General features: G+C 38.7%; 1 protein-coding gene across 1 annotated transcript; it reads right to left on the bottom strand.

Annotated features, from left to right (window-relative positions):
- Nucleotides 1-345: 345 nt before the first annotated feature.
- On the bottom strand, nt 346-1,197 carry LOC113005617. Its single transcript, XM_026141399.1, has one exon. It carries the CDS (start codon nt 1,195-1,197, stop codon nt 346-348), a length of 852 nt encoding a protein of 283 aa, XP_025997184.1.
- Between the last annotated feature and the right edge of the window lie 21,308 nt (nt 1,198-22,505).

The following is a 22,505-nucleotide window of genomic DNA, read 5'->3' on the forward strand; positions in this document are numbered from 1 at the left end:
CATTGCTGATGAAATGCTGTTCGCAAAAATTTTTTTCTGATGTACGAGTATCTGAAGGAATAATACTGTCGTTCAATTGCCAAAAACGATTCAACTGCTCATGTAATTGAGTATCTGTTACTGAAGCGTGAAGAGATTGCACCCTTGAAGGCAAAAAGCGAGGCCTCCCAATCGCCCTGCTAAAATCCAGCCCAGCCGCGTCTTTTGTAATATGGGATGATCTCGTGTGGCCTTGATCCAATACACAATAGCTCCCAGAATAAGTCATTTCCTATTAGAACGTCAATTTCAGATGACACGTCAAAGTGAGGATCGGTTAGCTTTAAATTCTGGGGAATGAGGAATTTATTGCGCTTCAATGAGAATGCCGGCATTCTGTCTGTCACTTTGTCCGCGACGATGCACTCTATTGTATGTAGCTGTATATGAGTTCATGCGCGATTGCAATTTTAAAGTGACCTTTTGATTGGCTGTAGTAATCGTTCCGTTTACCCCTGAAATGGTTATGTTAGACGGACGCGAAATAATCCCGAGAGTATCTAAAAAGCGTTTCAACATAAGATTAATTTCTGATCCGCAGTCCAGAAGTACTCGGCATGAATGAAGTGAGCCGTTTACGTCGAAGGCGTGAACGACGGCTGTTGATAGTATACTAAAGCTACTGTTAATCGAGCCCGATACATGCGCCGCTAGAACTGTGGCAGAACCGGACGGCTTGGTATCATCGGGATTTGCGTTGTGCTCAGATGTTTCCGATGCGGAGCTGGATGAGTGTAGCAGAGTATTGTGTTTGGCTTGACAAACCCTGCAGCTACCCAAAGCACATTTATTAGCTACGTGCGACGTGGATCGTAAACAATTCGCGCAAATCTTACGGCTACGTATTTCCGTGATTCTACGCTGAATTGGAAGAGCTAGAAATTGTTTGCAGCGGTAAATTAAATGTTCGCCACTGCAATAATTGCACTTTGGGCGTATAGTTGCTGTGCATGAGGACTGGCGTTTGGAAACTGACTGAGATGCCTTTGAAGGCGGTGCGCTAATTCCATTAGTAGCTTCGAGCATCTGACATTGGTGAGTGGTAAAATCAAAAAATTGTTGGAGTGTTGGCAATTCAGCGCCGATCAATGCCGACTGCCATTCTCTGAGCGTAACCGCATCAAGTTTTGAGCTAAGTTTGTGTACACGGACCGGCATAAATGGTGTCTCTCCGCGCTGACGCTCGGCTGCCGTACACACGCGAGCTACGCGAGGCGCGCACGTACGTGTTTCGTGGCAGCGCAGCGGAGGTCGGGGTGCCGGCAGAAAGTAGTGGGGGGCGTTTCGATACCGCATCTTCCTCGCTCGACAATGGATCGAGAGAGAAGACACGGAATCGCGGCGCTCGAGAAACTGACAGAAATGGTATCCCTTGCGCCTATACGGCTAGTATACGAGATACCGCGGTTCGTCGCGCGCTGTTGTAATTTTTAATTGCATAAAGAAATTTACTCGGATACGAATATTTGTTTGAAAAATAATGTAAGTAGAATTACGATTTTTAATAATAAATTAAAATTATGTCATCACGGCAATACAGCACTTATACGAAGAAAAAAATTTTCTTCATCTAAGCAAATTATGTTAGTTTAAGATTATAAATTCTTCCAAGAAGATTTTATATTGTTGCTTATATATGAAACAATGAATTGTTGAATTGACATTTAATTTTTTTCTGTACAATAATAAATTAAAATTATGTCATCACGGCAATATATTTTAGCTTCAATTTGTAGGACTATTACTTTACGTAGAGATATAATTTTAATTAATTAATGAATGTAAATCTCTTTACTTATTAAAATAATCTGTATTAGAAAATAATTTTAATTCGATTAATTTATAGATATGTTAACATTATCGGGCAAGCCAGTTTACTTTGTAATTGAGGTAAAACAATACTCGGAGAAGTGACAGACTTCTTTATATTTTGACGTTACAAATTACTGTACAAAATTTAAGAAAAATCAGACGTTCATTTGGCTCCTCTCTCAGAGTATTGTTTTACGCCAATTACAAAGTAAACTAGCTTGCCCGATAATGTCTATAAATTAATCAAATGGTTAATTTAATAATTCATTGTTTCATATATAAGCAACAATATAAAATCTTCTTGGAAGAATTTATAATCTTAAACTGACATAATTTGCTTAGATGAAGAAAATTTTTCTCTTCGTGTAAGTGCTGTATTGCCGTGATGACATAATTTTAATTTATTATTAAAAATCGTAATTCTATTAACATTATTTTTCAAACGAATATTCGTATCCGAGTAAATTTCTTTATACAATTAAAAATTACAACAGTGCGCGACGACCCGCGGTATTCCATATACCGGCCGTATAGGCGCAAGGGATACCATTTCTGTCAGTTTCTCGAGCGCCGCGATTCCGTGTCTTCTCTCTCGATCCATTGTCGAGCGAGGAAGATGCGGTATCGAAACGCCCCCCACTACTTTCTGCCAGCACCCCAACCTCCGCCGCGCTGCCGCGAAACACGTACGTGCGCGCCTCGCGTAGCTCGCATGTGTGCGGCAGCCGAGCGTCAGCGCGGAGAGACACCATTTATGCCGGTGCGTGTACGAGCAGGTCGTCCCAATGAGAAGTCGGACGTCTTAGCGGGGATTCACACCTTGGCGGAAAAGTAGAAAGCAGAAAGCAGAGAGCCAATTAAAACTTTTGCTGGTAGTATATAGTTTCAAAATTCTGCTACAGACTGTACCTGTTTACTACCAGCGCGAGTTCTGATTGGATCTCTGCTTTCTGCTTTCTGCTTTTCCGCCAAGATGTGAATTCTCCCTTAGAGCGTGGAGAGCATGCAAATATTTTGCGGCACCGTCCGCAATTTTTCTTAACTCCAAGTGGTTTTCCTTCGCCATAGATGGCAATTCCATTAATGCTTTTATATGATTTTGAACAATGACTCTTTTGTTATCGTATCGATGCTTTAGGAGGATATTGAAATTTTTGAATGTTATTTAGGGTAACGTTGGAATGTATGACCGATACAAAAGTGTCATAGAAGGGAAACCACTCGTCGTATTTCCCGGAAAATGTAGGCAGATTTAATTTAGGAAGGCGGACGTGCGTGATCGATTCAGCTGTATCGCGAGAACTTATCGAGACCGGAGAGGATGGACCCGGCGTACGCGTCGCCGACATGGCCTTTACGACTAATTCGCGAGGCTTAGATGATAACGCATAAAATTGGTCCTCGAATGCCACGCGATCGACAGTCTCCGATTCATCGGCAAGCTCTATTCGCGTTTGTACCCTATCATACTCCATCCAATAATGGTCTAGCTTTATTTTTTGTTCCTCGAGTTGAGCGATTATTGACAGAGAAATTGCGACTACTGGTCTACATATGTCTTAATTCGTGTACACGAACCTTTAATGATGGAGCGCTGTTTCTTGAGCGCGGCGATATCTTTGTTCGGCATAGTGAAATGAAAGACGCACGCGATGCAAAATAAAAGAGAAACGACTTGGTCGGCAACAGCAATAACAACAGTTTCCCTTACCTTACTAAATTATTAATTAATAATTAATGGAAGGGCCGAAAGGTTCTCCCCGTGGATGACGTCGTCGTCTGAGACGGCCTCCTGGTGAATGCGCAGATTGTCGGGATGTCCGTTACTGGCTGCGTGCAACGCCGACCGCTGAATGTCCGTGCCTCTTTACTCGATACATGCGACGTCGATCGCTGAGAGCCCGTGCCGCTGCGTGAAGATATGCCGATCGCTAGACGCCGCTGAAGAATCGTCGTCAGCTTCTGGGAGGCCTCCCTGGAGAAACGTACTCCGATCGTCCAGATGCCTGCTTCCCGATGCTGTGAACCGCAGCTGCGCTCAGGAAACGCCGGCCGCCTCGAATGTGCGTTCGGCCGGAAGAGTTGTATTTGCTGCAGTATACGTTTGACTGCGATGTCGTTTAGCCGTGAATTTCTCTGACCGGAAAACGACGCTCAGGAGATCATGTCGTGTCGATGGGCAATTGACACCCGAAGCCTTGACCCGCTGGAATCCGCTGTAGCCGATGTTCTGATATTGTGCAGGATAATCCGGAGCGAAATATCCGGCTCGAAGGACCATAAAAATGTTCGATCCGAGAATGGCTCTCAAAATCTGGGGCTTGTGCCCTGTCCGCGTGTCCCGCACCAAATAATTCACAAGAAACGCGCGGTCGAGAATTGCTGGCTGATTCTTTAATTTCTTTAATAACTTTATTTAAAAACTTTGAACACACTATTTGTATCTCACAGCTTTTGCGAAAACGGGGTACAAGAATATTGACACGCTTGAAAAACTTAAATAAAAAAATGTACAGATACATCCGCACGCATCGGTGGCTGAATTATGAATAATTGTGATCGCGGAGCGCGAGAGCAGCGCAGAAATCGGAATCAAAAAGACAATCGGAAACGCGAATATTCACCTGTCTAATACGCACGACGCTTTATGGGAATATACGCAAATGAAGGCTTGTTGCAAGGGAAAACTCGTAAGAAAAACGGAGTAGGCGATGAAAATAGGACAATCGCAAAAAATGTGATGAAAACGAATCAAACTCAAAGACGCGCAATGGAAAACGAGCGACAACGATGACGCGCGTACCAAACAATCCCGTAACCGAATAATTCACTTAACTAGCATTGAAAATATTTAGGAGAGAGCGGAGGACACCCACTGCTCCGGAGCTCTCCGACTCGTTTTTCTTTTCGACTCGAATTCCCTTTTTCTCCGACTCAATTTCACGTGCACACTTCTCGCGCTCTCGAATCTCTCTCCTCGATCCTGTTCCCCTTTCTCTCGTCACTTGGCGCTCTGCGCCCTCGCTTCCTTTGTGACCTGTTCCGCTACTCTCCACAATTGCGCTCGCTCGATAACCGCTATACTTGCGATTCTCTTACAAACGGGATCCGATAACGCACGGTGCGATAGCTCACCAACTAATCATCTTGACTTACCTAACCCAACCAACGGACAAACTCTAGGCATTGGCCGCTGTGAGTGGTGTGCTATCGGTCCCGTGTGCTATCGGGATCTCCCGGTACCGATAGTGAAGAGGAGGGAGGAGGGAAAAGGTAGAAGATTATAGGGGGGTTACACTTACGCAAACGGTGTATAAAGTGTACACGGCGGTTCTGGCAAAGAAATTGAAGGAAGAAGTGGGGAATAAAAGGATATTACCACCGAGTCAAACAGGGTTCAGGAGAGAGATAGGAACAATAGATCACATATACGTATTAAACCATCTAGTAAATAAGAAAGTAGCGGAAACGAAAGGCAAAATAGTAGTTATGTTCGTGGATATAAAAGCAGCGTTTGTCTCGGTGAATAGGGATACTGGTACAGACAATGAGGAGGAAGGGAGTGAGAGAGAGTTTGGTGGTAAGGTGTGAGGAGATTTTGGAGGAGACAATAAGTAGAGTAAGCGTGGAGGAAAGGGAGGAGGGAAACTTTTGGACAGGTAGAGGAATAAGACAGGGATGTCCGTTGATCCTAAGCATGTTGTTGTCATAAGCGTGGTTCGTCTCAAAAGAACGAGAAAGATTATGATGCAATTAGAATGCACAGTTTAATGTTTCGACAAACGAAACAAATTCGATATACAGGCACACATATATAAATGGATTTATACATCAATATGTACAGGGTGTCAGGTAACGATCGCCCGTGGTTTCGTGGATTGATAAATCAAGTAAAACTGAGCAGAAAAGTCCTTTACCACTTTTTAATATTTGCCATAGTTAACGAAATAAAAATTAATAAAGTCTGCGAATAAGCGCGTATCACCGCGCGCAAGGACCGCCCGCCGGTCGCCGAGACGTAGGCAGCCGCGACTGTAGGCGCGGCGCTGTGCGGTGAGGAAGGAAAAGCAGTAGCTGTTTTTCCCTCCTCACCGCACAGCGCCGCGCCTACAGCCGCGGCTGCCTACGTCTCGGCGACCGGCGGGCGGTCCTTGCGCGCGGTGATACGCGCTTATTCGCAGACTTTATTAATTTTTATTTCGTTAACTATGGCAAATATTAAAAAGTGGTAAAGGACTTTTCTGCTCAGTTTTACTTGATCTATCAATCCACGAAACCACGGGCGATCGTTACCTGACACCCTGTATATATTGGACTGTTTATTGAATCAGTTTTTGGAACACTAATTTTACAGTGATTTCATTTGTAACCCCCAAAAAAAATATATGAGTGTGTGGCCATCTCACGCATTAAATCCTAATTGCTGGTGACACATAGATGGCAGCACCAATACTTTAATATTGATAACTAAATTTCTACAAAATGGCCCCTTCACCAGCAAATGAACAAAATCATGATGAAAATAAATTCTAGAAAATATGGTTTCCTTTGAATAGAAAAAGTCTTAGTCATATAATCCGCCATATTTTTTCTGGAAGGTACATATTGCAAGTCAAATAAATCACGATTTATACAGTCTTTTACGAAATGATATCTAAGCTCAATGTGCTTAGTTCGCGAGTTTTCGATATCCTTTTTGGAACAACTGATTGCTCCCAAATTATCACAGTATATTATTGGCTTGGGTACATTAAGATGTATAATCTTGCTAAATTCTTTCACGACTCTATGAAGCCATATATTTTTCTTAGCTGCTGCATTGAAAGCAACATACTGCGCTTCCATTGACGATAATGAAATACATTTTTGTTTTACCAATTTCCAAGATACTATCGCAGTCCCGAGCCTAATTATGTAACCGGTGATGGATCTTCGTTCGTCGGCTACAGCCCAGCTCGCGTCCACGTATGTATTGATGGTGAGTTCGTCAGTCTTCAGATGTAGAACGGCATCTCGTGTAGTCCATAAGTAACGCACAACGCCACAAAGGCCGTCCCATAGAGATTTGTTGTAATTCTCGCAGAATTATGCGTAGTAATTCACTGAATATGATATGTCAGGTCTGCTTCGATTGGATATATATTGCAAACAACCCAACAAATTTCTGTACGGATAATTAGATCCTGCCTTGTCTTCTGTGGTCTGTATATCCGGCCTCGGCATTCCATGCGGAGATGCTGGCAATGATAGCGGTACTTTACTAATAGAGGGGAATAGCTGCTTCAATTCTTCAATATATTGTTTTTGATGTAATCCAATTACACCTCCTTCATTAACGAATTGTACTCCAAGTAGTTTACTTATCGGACCAATTTTCTTGATTTCAAAGCAGGATTCTAGTGTGGATATTACCACATCCAAGTAGAACTTGGCAGCAAAAATGGCAATATCGTCCACGTATATTAGTAGCATGGCTTTGTCTTCATATCCGAATACGCAGTTGGCTGATTTGAAAAGTGTGAAGCCGCGTTCCAGTAATGTCTTTCGTAATTTTGCATGCCACTCTTTACCACTCTGGTGTAGCCCGTAAATGGATTTGTTTAGTTTACAAATTTTGTTCACGTCCCCTTCGGATCCTTGAGATTGTGACATATAAATGACATGTGTCAATTCACCGTATAGATACGCTCTTTTGACATCTATTGGATATGATAGCCATCCTAATACACTGATACAAATTGCATAAAACAGTCTGAGCAACGAGAAGTCTATAACCGGGCTAAAGACGTCATCGTAATCAATTCCGGAAATTTGCCGATGACCCCCTGCGACCAATCTTGCTTTAAATTTTAGTATCTCGCCCTTGGTATTAGTTTTTACGGTGTAAACCCATCGATTGGTTATTACTGGCATGTCAGTACTTTGTGGGACAATGGTCCAGACTTTTCTTTGTTTAAGCATGTTTAATTCTTTCTTCATTGCCATTTCCCATTGGAGTCGTTGTGGACTATTGATGGCTTCAATATAGCTCTTCGGAATAACGATGTCCTTGTCATTTACTAGTCATGTTTCCAAAACACCCTCGTTGTCGCTATTTTCCAGCTCTTCATATTCGCTTTCAAAAGATTCAGCATTTGTTTTCACTATGGGTTTGGGAGTTGGCACGTGCTCGATCTCTTCTTTGGTATTGAAGTCGAATTCTTCTGGACGGTATTCGATCGAGTGCTCTTCGCAATATTTTCGGACATTTCCTAAAGATTTCATTCGTTCTCGCTTACCATCTGGATTACGAATCAAATAATAGAAGACTTCTATGCGGTTACTCCATTTTCTCCTACCTAATACTCTCTCTACTTTGACAGGAGGTAGCGGCACATTTGCATTTTCAAGAGGAAGTATTTCGACTTTTTTTTCTCCTGTTGTCATGTCTAATTCGCTTTCATCGTTGTACAGTAGTGTATCTTTAGATGATTGACCTTGTGACTTTCTTCGTTGTTGGATGTCGTCCTTATACATGACTGACTCTTTGAATCTAACGTGGATAGTATCTTTTACTTCATTTAGTTTTGGAATCCAAACCCGGAATGCTGCGAAGAAAAACTTCCAATTTGGTTTGTAGATGCGACAGGCATTTTCGGTGATCACGGCGTGATGATTTCCTTGATCTAACTTTACTCCAGATAACAAATGAATTCTGAAAGTAGGAACATACAAGACGTTATACAGGTGAAGAGTTTTCCTACCTTTAAGTTAAGAGTGATGTCTCCACGACCCTTTACCTCAATCATCGTATTGAGATCAGCAACTTTCACATTCAATTGAATTTCTTGAAAATTCTTAAACAGTGAGATGTCATTACAGAAATGTACACTTGCACCGGAATCGACTATCCACTTATTCTCAGTAGTTTGTGATTGCAAACAATGTGGTGTTGTTACAAAGAATCCTGTCTCGTCCCCCTTTGCCGTACGTGCATTGCCTTTAAATTTGTTTCGACAATCCTTTGCCATGTGTCCCTCCTTTCTACATCTGAAGCACTTAATCTGACCTCTTTGTTGCGGCGACTGTGCCTTGTATTGTTGTGGCCCCTGTCTTCGATATCCTTTATTCTTCTGGTTACCGGTAGCTAACGCGTTGTTTACATCATCGACTTTGTCATCTCGAGCTCTTTGTTTAATACGACATTTCTCCGCTATCAAAGCCTCTGCAATGTGGTCGACCTTGAAATCCTTGTTCGGTACTTTATGCAGCGCTTGAACTATGCTATCATACTCTTTTGGAAAGCGTCTAATCAATTGAAATGTTACCATTTGCTCCGAGTATATGAATCCAGCTTCTACCATATCATTAACCTTTTTCTTTATTCTACCTATGTACATACCTATAGATTCTTCATCTGGTTTGAATCTCATTTCGTAAAATTTATCAAATAGGCCGGCTAACCTCGCTCTGGTAGTTGGCTCAAAGTGTTCCTTTATTTTAGTCCAGGTCCGTATCGAAGTATCTGAGTCGTCTAAAATGGCCAATATCTCGTTGGAGCAACTCAACAGAATCGTAGTAACTGCTCGGTCTTCTCTACGTTGGTAAGCATTTATTTCTTTCGTCGAGGCATCCGATCCCAGCGGAGACTCCATGCCGTTGATTAGTTTTAAGCAGCCTCGTTGTCTCAACAACAATCGAATTCTCTGTTTCCATTCCAAATAATTAGTCAATGTTAATTTTGGAACATCGTTAGTAGATACCTGAGAATATCTAGTTAGTAGAATATCTTCTAAGTTTCCCATCGTGTATTGCTGCCCGTTTATCATTTTTTGTTATTTCCTGTTCGCTTTGCCACGCGGCACTGGGCCCATAACCTTGTTGTCATAAGCGTGGTTCGTCTCAAAAGAACGAGAAAGATTATGATGCGATTAGAATGCACAGTTTAATGTTTCGACAAACGGAACAAATTCGATATAGAGGCACACGTATATAAATGGATTTATACATCTATATATATATATATATATATATATATATATATTCGACCGTTTATTGAATCAGCTTTCGGAACACTTATTTTACAGTGATACCATTTGTAACCCCCAAAAAAAATATATGAGTGTGTGGCCGTCTTACGCATTAAATCCTAATTGCTGATGACACATAGATGGCAGCACCGATACTTTAATTGTAGCCACTTATTGTATAAATCACTAGATTTATATTTGATAAAGAGATATTTATTAAGACGTATAAACTCTTTGACAGGCAGAATAATAATAAAAAAGTAAATGTTAATAACAAAAGATGTTTAGTGTGTTGCTAAGTAACAAGTGTAGAAAGTGTAAGTGTAAGAATAAAAGTGTAAGTGAAAGAGTGTAAGAACGCCACAGTACTCCCCCCAAAGCGACGACTACGTTGCGAAATGAACTTTCTTCTTAGCCGGGTAAGTTCTTAAAGGTCTTGAAACAGGAACAGAAATAGAAGCGGGAACATCCAAACTGGTAACAGGTTCCGTAGAAGAAGAGCAAGGTAAGGAAGTAGAAACTGCGGAGAAATCTTCTCTCGGAAGAAAAGCTGGTTTAAGCCGTTCCGTAGAAACATTAACAATATTACCTGAAACGTTTATAGAGAACAAATAATCAGAAATACGTTTGACAACCAGAAAAGGCCCAGAATAAGGAGGTTGAAGAGACTTCTTGACAGCATCATCACGAATCCAAACGTGAGTACAATCAAAAAGATTTTTATGTACAAAAGGAGATTTCTTGATGTGATGACTGGTTGGTGAAGATCTAACATTCCTCATATGAATTCTGTGTTTTTCTAAAAAGATTTCAGGATCCACAGGAAAATCCTCTTCAATAAAAAATTCTCCAGGAATCCGAAGAGTGGTTCCATAGAGTAATTCCGCAGGTGAAGCTTTTAAATCTTCTTTAAAACATGAACGAAGACCAAGAAGAACTGAAGGAAGAGATTCTAACCAATTCTTCGTCTGATGACACATAATGGCAGTCTTGAGAGTCCTATGCCATCTTTCCAAAATGCCATTTGAAGCAGGATGATAAGCAGAAGTTCTTTTCCGGTCACAACCAATCAAATTGGTTAAAGCCTTGAAAAGAGATGCTTCAAACTGCGATCCTTGATCCGTGGTGATAGTTAAAGGAAAACCGTATCTAGCTACCCAATGAGTATAAAAAGCTGTAGAAACAGTGTCAGCAGAAATTTCCTTAAGAGGGATAGCTTCAGGCCATCGTGAAAAACGGTCAATAATCGTGAGGCAATAACGAAAATCTTGACAAGATGGAAGGGGACCAATCAAATCTAAATGGACATGTTGAAAACGCTGATCAGGAATTGCGATTTTAACAGGAACATTCTTCGTGTGTCTTGAAATCTTAGAGCGTTGACAAGATAGACACGTACGAGTCCATTCTTTAATGTCCTTTTTTAAAGATGGCCAAATAAATTTTTGCAAAAGTTGTTTAGCTGTTGATCTACCACTGGGATGAGCAAGACCATGAACAACATCAAAAATTCTCTTGCGAAGAGGTTTAGGCACATATGGACGAATTAGTTCAGAAGAACAATCGCAATAAATAGGAGAAGTTGAACCAGAAAGAATAAGTTTCCTTAATTGAAGAGAAGAGTTCGAAGAAAGTAAGTCTTGAAGTTCTTCATCTTCTTTTTGAAAATCAGCCAACTCATCAAGAGAAACTATAATTGGCATTGAAACTGATTCAATTCTTGAAAGAGCATCGGCTACAGAATTTAACTTGCCTGAAATATAAACAATATCAGTAGAAAATTGGGCTATAAAATCCAATTGTCTGATCTGTCTAGGAGATGCTTTATCAAGTTTCTGCCGAAAAGCATAAATCAAAGGCTTGTGATCTGTTCTAATAATCAGTTGACGTCCTTCAAGTAAGTATTTAAAGTGCTTGATAGCTAAATAAATACTAAGTAGTTCTCGATCATAGGTGCTATAATTCTTCTGAGTTTGATCAAGTTTTTTAGAAAAGAATGCAATAGGTTTATTAACATTATCAATGGTTTGTTCCAGAGACGCTCCAACAGCAAAATTAGAGGCATCACAAGTTAAAATCAAAGGAACGTGAGGTGCAGGATGAGAAAGAGTAGTAACTCGAAGAAGTTCTTCTTTGCAATTTTCAAAGGCTGTTTCAGATTCATTATTCCAAGTGATAACTCTTCTATCTCTCTTGCGACTATCCTTTAAAAATTCATTAAGTAAAGCTTGATGTTCGGCTGCATTTTTAAGACAGCGACGATAATAATTGATAATGCCAATAAATCTGCGCATATCATGAATTGTCTTAGGTCTAGGATAATCAATAATAGATTTTACTTTTTCCGTTGAAGGTTTAATACCTTGACTTGAAACTAGGTATCCAAGGAAAGAAAGTTCTTTTTGTCCGAAAAGACATTTGGTTACATTAATTGACATTCCGGCCTGTAATAAACGATTAAAAATAATGCGCAAATGGGCAATATGTTCTTGTTCATTTTTGGAAGCTATAAGAATGTCGTCAAGATAGCAAAAAGCAAAATCTAAATCACTGAGCAGTGAGTTCATTAATCTCTGGAAAGTTTGAGCCGCGTTACGAAGACCAAAAGGCATGACTAAAAATTCAAAAAGTCCAAAAGGTGTGGTAACGGCGGTCTTGTGAATATCCTCTTTGGCGACGGGTACTTGATAGTACGCTTTTACTAAGTCAATCTTGGAGAAGATATTCTTACCATAAAGTCCAGAGGTAAAATCTTGAATATGAGGCAGTGGGTAACGATCAGGAACAGTGACCGAATTTAACGCACGATAATCGCCACAAAGTCTCCAAACATTTTCCGATTTGGGAACCATATGTAAAGGAGCTGCCCAAGTACTACTCGAAGGTCTACAAATTCCTTGTTCCATCATGAACTTGAATTCCTCCTTGGCGAACTTGAGTTTTTCCGGAGAAAGTCTTCTGGGAACTGAAAATTTAGGAGATCCTTCCGTGATGATACGATGTTCAATTCCATGAGACTTCACCGAAGAAAGAGGAGCAAATCAAGTAAGTCCAGGAAAATCTGCTAAAATCCTGTGATAGGGAGAGTCGGGAGACGTGGTACATATAGATAATTGTGAAACTTCTTGGATCTTTCCAAAATGTTTAAGGCCAGTAACAGAGTCAATCAAACGTTTGTTTTTAATATCAACTAGGAGATTAAAATATCCAAGGAAATCTGCACCTAAAATGGGACGTTGAATATCCGCGATGCAAAATTTCCAACGGAAATTTCTCCTGAGGCCAAGATCCAAAGAAAGAGTTTTAGAACCGAAAGTATGAATTTGAGTACCGTTAGCAGCAAAAAGTTTAAAATTAGCTGGTAATGATTTAAACAAAACTCTCTTAGGTAATAAGGAAATATCAGCGCCAGTATCAATAAGAAAATGTAAATTAGAAGATTTGTCAAAAATTACGAGGCGGTGACAAGGTAAACCGTTGTAAGCAGCCTCAATCTTCAACGGCGCTTCTAGTTTTCCTGAGAGTCAGTAAGAGTTTTTGACATCGTGCAAGGAATGGTACATTTCTTTGCTTTATCACCAAATTTTTTATGATAAAAACAAATTGACTGATCTTTAGAAATAGTTTTTTTATTCCGTGAATGTGATCTAAATTTTGATTTGCTTCTAGATCGGCTAGAAGATCTGCCACGACGATGAGAAACTTCAAGCGCAGTAATTCTTCGTTCCAATTCAGAAAAATCCGGTTGTTTAGAGGTTGATTGCGTATTAACTTCCGCGACTTGAAAACCAGTATCACGTTCAACAATTTTATCCGCAAGTTCCGAGAGCTTGACTAAAGGTACGTTTTCAACAACAGCAAGAGTCGCTTGAACTCTATATGGTAAGCGTTGTAGCCAAATCGAATGTAAAATGTTGTCTGCTAAAGAACCACCGGATAATTGACGGATTTCGCGTAAAAGTTCTGAAGGTTTCTTGTCATTTAATTCAATACCGGCTAATAATTGTCTCAAACGTTTTTCTTCAGAATCCGTGAAACGGTGAATTAGAGCTTTCTTTAATTGATTATATTTATCAATTTCAGGCGGATTTTCAACAATTTCCGATATCGCGACTAAAGCTTGTTCATCGAGATGACGAATAACAGAACTATATTTAATATCTTCGGAACGGATACGGTATACAGTAAATTCACTCTCAATCTGAGCAAACCACAGTTTAGGTTGCTTATGCCAAAAGGTTGGAAGTTTCAACAGGCGAAATTCATTAGAATGGATCTGAGTGGACTCACCCAATAACTGATGTTCTATACCAGAAGATAAATCTAAATTTTCCGTTCCGACCTGTTGTTGAAGGCTCACAGTTGATGCTGTAGTCGAAGTCGACGGAGTCAACTCAGATTTAACAGGAGTTCTGTCCACAGGCATTTTATCAATGATTTGATGTTTCCAGAGAAGAGCCAAGACGATCCAGGAATCAAAATTCGAAGATTCTTGTTGACACCAAATGACACTTCGGAAATCAAACTTCCCGCGTCAAGAGATATTCCAGCTCACACCGTGATCACGTCGGGGTCACCAAAAATGTAGCCACTTATTGTATAAATCACTAGATTTATATTTGATAAAGAGATATTTATTAAGACGTATAAACTCTTTGACAGGCAGAATAATAATAAAAAAGTAAATGTTAATAACAAAAGATGTTTAGTGTGTTGCTAAGTAACAAGTGTAGAAAGTGTAAGTGTAAGAATAAAAGTGTAAGTGAAAGAGTGTAAGAACGCCACATAATATTGATAACTAAATTTCTACACAGGTTCATACTACTATTAACGGATTTGGATGATGAATTAGAGAAGGGGGGCTGGAGGGAGTAAAGGTGAAGAGAAGAAAAATCTGTTCCCTGGCGTATTCGGATGATGGCAGAAAATGGAGCAGAAATGAAAGGGCTAATAAAAACATTAAAAGGATACCCAGGTAGAACATAAAACTCAAAATGACATCATAATGACATCACTTAAAATTCGGAAAAAATCATAATGATTCATTCGATACATTTTTAGCGATGTTTCGGGGACTTATTTTTGATATCATATTGATTTTATTATGACTCCCAGAAAGAAGAATATTACGTAAAATTAAATGGTAGAAACTTTATTTCATCATAAATTATTGTTATAAAAGTAATAAACTTCATTGCACAAATAGCACTTTTCCAAGAAGAACAGAAAGTAGAATTATAATATTATTTTGATTGTTCTGTTCTCCTTGGATTTACACCCAATGCTAAAAACTAAACTTGTTATATTAATATCTATTATTAAAAACAAATGTTAATCAAATATTAATCAAAAATTTTTTTATAATTAAGAAAAAAACAAAAATATAATTTTTTATAAAGTAACATCTCTTGACGTTACAGTAAATATAAAGCTTATACAGAAATGTATAACACAAATATATAATGTGGAAACCGGAAAAAGACGCAAATCTATCAAACGGAAATCTATATTATTTAAAAAAAAAATATCGTAATGGAAATCGATATCATTTGAAAAATGGAAATCAATCAAAACGATAATCTGTATTATTTTAAAAAAAAATCGTAATATTGTTTTATCTTGTTATGCCTTGTTTTAATTTGCTTTGTAAAGTTTTGAGGAATTTGCACGACTAGATTTTCCTCTGATTACTTGTGTGGAACCAACGTGACATTTTCTTCTCTGCCTGTACCAAATTGCTATCAGGGAATACCTTTAAAACAGCACTTATATATACAAAATAGAGATTAGTGTGTTTATTTGAAAATAAAAAATATTATTTGTAAAGTGCTACATTAAAACTTACAAATGATTGCTTCATGAAGCTTCGTATTTTGGAACTTGAGCTTCACTGAACCTGACCCTGCATAATTTATCATGCGAGCCAAAGAACTTGTAATGACTTTTGGCAGAATATGGCCAACAGCTGTATATTCGTCGGTCCGTTCATCAACTTTCATTAATTTACAAAATAATCTATCTGAAAAAGAAAAAAATTTTAACTGTAGACAATACAAACTGTATACATATTCGATTATTGAATAATTGATTATTGTTAGATCGAACTTTTCTTCATTATAATTAAAAAAAAATATGAAAAATCTTAATACTGTCACAATTGTATTATAAACTATTATCATACTCGTATGCATTCAATGTCGTTCCTGTAGGTGAACAAATATCCAAAAGACAAAAATTTCTTCATTGAGATATAGAAAATTTTTTATAACTTATTTGTAAACATATAAGAGGCAATAAATAATGGTAATAACTAAACTGAAATATAAAATATAGTTTATATTATAATAAAAATGATCTACGAAAATGAAATAAGATGTACTTATTAAGTTTAACTTGCAAACCAACTATGACACTACTACAATACGAATGAAACTATACTTACTACAGGATAAAAGTTATCATCAGATATAAGAAACTTCTGAAATTCTTCAAAGGCATTTTCATCATTTAAGGGGAGTACAGGAAGTCCTTTTGGTTTTATTACTTTTTCTTCTTCTGGAACTAACTTGCGATAAATCCTATGAAGCATCAGATTTCCATATTCTACTTTTCCATTCGATTCCTCTTGTCTATCCACTTAAATTTGAAGGACAGCAGCAACATGAGGATCTGAAATAAAGTAATAATATAATGATGTCAAAGTCAAATCAAAATCAGTAAAAAAAGGAGCAAGTTGGAGAGATTCAATAATGTTTTTATAAAAAATTACACACATACACAAAATATATGTATACATACGAGGTGTGTTCAAAAAGTATCGCGAATTTTGTGTTTTTTCAAAAATTATTTATTTATTCATGAATATCTATTTTGTCCCCTTCAAAGTAATCCCCATGAGATATTATACACTTGTGCCAACGGTTTTTCCAATCTTCGAAGCACTTCAAAAAATCATTTTTTTTTATCTTGTTCAGCTCCTCCTTCGATGCCGTCTTTATCTCGTCAAGCGTAGCGTAACGTCGTCCTTTCATGGGCCTCTTCAGTTTAGGGAACAAGAAAAAGTCACAGGGGGCCAGATCTGGGGAATACGGTGGCTGCGGCATCATTAGTGTGTTGTTTTTGGCCAAAAAGTCGCGCACAAGCAACGATGTGTGAGCAGGGGCGTTATCGTGGTGCAAAAGCCAATTTTTGTTCTTCCACAAATCCGGGCGTTTCTGGCGGATTGCTTCGCGCAAATTGCGCATAACTTGCAGGTAATATTCCTTATTGACCGTTCTACCCTGTGGCAAGAACTCATGATGCACCACGCCCCTGCAATCGAAGAAAACTGTCAGCAAAACTTTCACATTCGACCGAACTTGGCGCGCTTTTTTCGGTCTTGGTTCGTGCGGCAGCTTCCATTGAGATGATTGAGCTTTGGTTTCCACGTCATAACCATAAACCCATGATTCGTCACCAATTATGACCCTCTGGAGCAAATTTGGGTCGTCGCGGACAGAGTCCAACATCTCATTAGCAATGTTCATGCGATGCTGTTTTTGGTCGCAATTGAGCAATTTTGGTACGAATTTCGCGGCGACCCGTCTCATGCCCAAATCATTGATAAAAATCGAATGGCACGAGCCAATCGATATGTTTAGGTCCTCAGCAACTTCTCTAACGGTGATTCGACGATTGGCCAATACCATTTTCTCCACTTCATTAATTTTTTCGTCTGTTGTTGAAGTGCTCGGGCGTCCGGCACGCTCTTCGTCGTTCACATCTTCTCGGCCTTCTGAGAACATTTTGTACCACCGATAAACGTTGCTTCGGTCCAAGGTAGCTTCTCCGTATGCCACAGTCAACATTCGGAATGCATCCGCGCACTTAATTTCGTTTTTCACACAAAATTTGATACAGGTTCTTTGATCCATTTTTTTGAATAGGTAAAAATCGAAGACGATCCAAAACACGTGCAAGCAAAGCAGCTGTCAACAATTAAGTGAACATTCAAAATGGCCGAGCTTGTCGGCATAAGTGAGAGACATGAGTACCAACATAACGCCACAAAAAGATCGAAATTCGAATATACGTAACCCGCGAAAATTCAAAATTCGCGATACTTTTTGAACACACCTCGTACATACATACATATATATGTATATATATGTAACGCTGGTACTTTCTCGGTGTCGGTTACGGGATTTAGGTTCAGGATCGGATACTCGGATGTGCTCGCCGGATGTCCGGGTTCGTATCAAATGATAACGCCGTAGTTTGGTAGTGAAAACGAAAGAGGTTAAATATATTTGGCTATGCTTTAGTACAAAATGAAATCATACAGTCCCGATATTGTTATCGGATAACACCGAACTCCTCGAATAGTATTGCGGCACTTAATTGCGCGGTCGTCGGCCCGCGTGAAATCAAGAGATCGGTCACAATATATTCGCGGTGCACTTAATATCTATACACTTAGAAGAACGTATTTTAGGAACTCCGCGAGTAGTAGTACGGCACGGGAGTGCTTAATTGCGCGGTCGTCGGCTCGCGTGAAACTAAGAGGACGGTCACGATGTATTCGCGGCGTACTTACGATCTAAACGGAGCGGATTCCAGAAGCTTCGGAAACGAACGGACAGGTATTATGCGCCAGGCGCTCGGTAGTAATGATCGGAGTGGCCGTGAAGCGGCTAACTTAACTTACGGGTAAACGGGCCGTCATTGGCCCGCGCGACGGACGGTCGCGATACGCGGAATCGGTAGTACGTGGTGCGGCGAACGGTTCCGCGATGCGCGAGTGCGGTCGACGGTAGAGACCTAAGCGGTCTTTCCCTGCGGAGTGTTGTCACCCCGTAGGGAACAGGTTTGCGGAATGAGCCTTAGAACGGTGTCGGGCATCCCCGACGGTGGTGCTGGTCTCGAGAATCCCCGAGAACGGAATTGCGGGACGGACGGTTCCTGTTGGCCGAGAATACCCAGCCGCAGAAACGACGAGTATTCCCGTCGCGGACGGAGGATGGGATTGGCCGAGTATTCCCAGCCGTTAGGACCGACGAGTATTCCCGTCGCGAGAAAGTTAGAACGAGAATGCCCGTTCCGGGGAAGTGCTTAAGAATGCCCAAGCTAAGGAGCGTCGAGAATACCCGGCGCAGGAGCGGAGTAGGTTTGAGATCGGTGGCTCGGAGCGATCTGATCTCGGCTGCTCGCTGTCGGCTTATATAGCAGTCCGCGCGGTCGCACGCACTAATCAGCGCGCGCGGTGGGGCCAGCCATGGGACGCTTGCCGAGCGCGGCGCGCGGCACGCATGGTAGCGCGTGATCGCGGCATGCTTAACTGAACGCGCGCACGGGTTTGATCTTACGCGTTGCGTTCAGCGGCGGAGAGGCGTAACGTTACATATATATATATAATGTTAACAAATAGAAAATAGAATTTAATCAAGAAGCAACCAATAACTTATACCTAATTGCATATGCACATTTTTCATTAATGATAGCAAAGAAGCTGAAACATATAGTTGAAATATCAGTTAAATATAGTAAAATATTAGTACAGTTAATTGTGGAAATAAACTTAATACAATTTGGCTGAGGAGTCACAGATTGACAGGATGTGGAAGTATCTTTTTTTGTAGAGGGTTCTTTAACAGAGATTGTTCTTTCCAAAGATGAGAAGATCGTTTCATGTATCGGTAATTTATTTCCTACAGGTACAGCATTGAAACACGATAAATTGTTATACACTGCAACAAATCAAATAGGAGCTAATGTTTTATGAAAGTATGAAACTCATACGAAACTACATGAGAAACTGTAAGATGAGTAATAAATACATGACTGCGTTATTTAAGCATTGATTATATCATGCATGTAAACTGAAAAACTACTAAACAATACAACATAGATACATACAATTTGAGCAGAATTGGGATGTTGCAACTTTTGTGAATAAAGTTTTAACTACAGAAGAAACCTTACCCACAAATTCAGATAAAGAACTTTAACATTGAATTTGAGAAAGAAAAATTTAATTCTTTATAAAATGGTGCTAATAAATAATCATATAAGTTAATATTTTCATTCTTACCTTTCTTGAGAGATGAAGTACTTTCAGAGGATTCATTGCGATTATAATTGCCTTTAGGCGTAGTCTTTGGGGTGTTAGAAATATGCATTTCCATATCCGCTGGAAAAGAAAGTAAAATGAAAATTGTAATGTATACAATAAAATATGTGAAACTGAAATAGCTTTTTAAAATAAAGAAAAAATTTGCCTTTTCAAGAAAAATTTGAAGCTTTACTTTGAACATTATGTGTTGACTTATTTTCTCCATCATAAAAATATAGATTAAGAAGTAAAACATTGCCATTTTATAAGATATGAGATTGTAAGATACACAACTTGTGTAAAATTTAACTTACTATCATTGAAGAGAGATTTCACTAAGTTTTCATCATCCTTAACGCAAGTATCTTGCAATACGAAAGCTGAAGACTGTGATGATGCATTGCATGATTCAGTATACGAGGGCGGAGGAAGAACTGTACGTTTTACTGTTATGGGCTTGTTTAATCGACAAAGGGAAGAAAATTGATTTTTATTTTTTAAAAGTGTCTTTACTTTTGCCTTAATATTATCTGCTGTTGAAATTTCTTCATCACTGCTATCAGAGAGATATTTAATTTTCTTTGATTTTTTTGGAGCAGAGTCATCAACCTGCTCAGAGCTATCATACTCTGCATATCTTACAGGCTTTCGTTTTTTTCTACCCTTCTCTATATCAGTTTCTCCAGCAGCTGTATCAATTGCACTGTCTTCTTCAGCTTTCATACTGGCCTTACGTGCTTTTGTATAAGTATCTAAAATAAAAGGCAATTTACTATGATGAAAACATGCTAATTAACAACCAAGTTTATTTTAACGGAATAACATCAAGTAATCACATTTAAATTCTATAGGCTTGAAATTAACTGTTCATGAACATATTTGGAAAAATAATATTTTTGGTGCACCCAATGCTTTAATTGAAAACGTTGATGTACTTTGAATTAGAATATATATATATATATATATATATATATATATATATATATATACATAGATAGATATTGATAGAAAAGTAAAAATATATGTAGATATGAATAGATATGTATGAAAAAGATTACATTTTTCTTATTTTCATAAAGTACAAAAATAAAGACAGCAATGTGAATAGCACATGCAATTTATATTAATCTTTAAAAGTTATGCTATCTTATCGAATACTATAAATGCTTTACTATTTTGTTATTGCATTATTGCATAAAGCAAAATTTACATACCATATTCATGCATAATTTCTATTGGTAAATCTTCAAAATCATTTTTTGGTATCGTTAAACTCATAACCCATCTGCTGACTTTATCAGAGGGATACTTTTTCTTTGGTAGCCATTTGCATGTATTGAGAGAGTAGTTTATCCATGATGATGGAAAAACAGTCACCGTTTCTTCCTGTGCGTTATCCGAAACTTTACAACAACATACTGCAATACAAATCATCAATGTTACATATTAATACAAGCAGTAAAGCCAATTGTAGGGATTATAGAAAGATGAGCTTACTCTAATGAAAAAACGGGATGAGTGGAATGCAAAGGAAAGTATCATTGCTATCAGGCCTAATAATACATTTTTCTTTAACATCTTCAATCTTGCAATAATAAAATGTATTTTGGAATTCCGATACTTTAAAAATACCGAATTTTGAAGATTCTATAGGAAATGTATAATAGTTTTCATAACGTTTGAATCTTTTTCCCACAACAATAATGCCTCTAGGGGAGTCAATCACACAGTATAAACGTACAATTTCATCATCGATAGTTTTAAAGTACCGATTTGCTTGATTTGTACTCAATGTGAAATCTTTAATGATAACAGTAGCATACTGTTGACCTTCAAGCGGTAAATTATAACCATCAAATGGTTTCTTCAAAGTCACAAAATTGGAATCGTTACGAGGGGAAAGGTTTATCAATGCACCTTGCGTTTCCATATCTTTATTAGCCAATTATTGTAATGGTCAATGAGTAGAGCGTAATTAACTTTTTATAACACCCAAAAAAGTTTCGTAAGGAAATGCACTAAATGAATCTAATGTATCTCTGTTACGACATTCTTTATATAAACGAGAGAATGAATATTGTAGACCACAAATTCACGCCCAAACGAATGAGCCGACTGCATCACAAACTCTCTTAATAAATAATCAGCAATCTCATTCATTGTTTCAAAAAGATCATGTTTACATAAAGTGTTAATTGCACAGTGAAGAAGGAGGAAGCACTGGTAAATATTATTAGGCACACGGTCTTTTAAAACAAAAATACAGTCATACAATATAAATCTCCTAAATTCAGTGCCTTTCCACTTTTCTCTTTTATTACAAACACCTAAACTTCTTGGTTTCCTAGTAAATTCTAATGGAAAAAAGCCAGCAATATCATTTAACACATTATTGATTTCAAACACAGTCACATTTGGCAATGTGCAACGAGAACGCGTACTTATGAGAAAATTAAGCATTCTTTTAACAACACCTAGATACACAAGATGTAGTGCATCCATACGAAACTGAAAAACCATACCAGTTCCAATATCCTCTAATATTGAATTACCGA

This window comes from Solenopsis invicta, chromosome 12 (assembly GCF_016802725.1).
Source record: "Solenopsis invicta isolate M01_SB chromosome 12, UNIL_Sinv_3.0, whole genome shotgun sequence".
Taxonomy (NCBI): domain Eukaryota; kingdom Metazoa; phylum Arthropoda; class Insecta; order Hymenoptera; family Formicidae; genus Solenopsis; species Solenopsis invicta.

Excerpts from the sequence above, each read along its gene's own strand:
- LOC113005617 (XM_026141399.1), bottom strand. The coding sequence starts at position 1,197 with ATGCCGGTCCGTGTACACAAACTTAGCTCAAAACTTGATGCGGTTACG.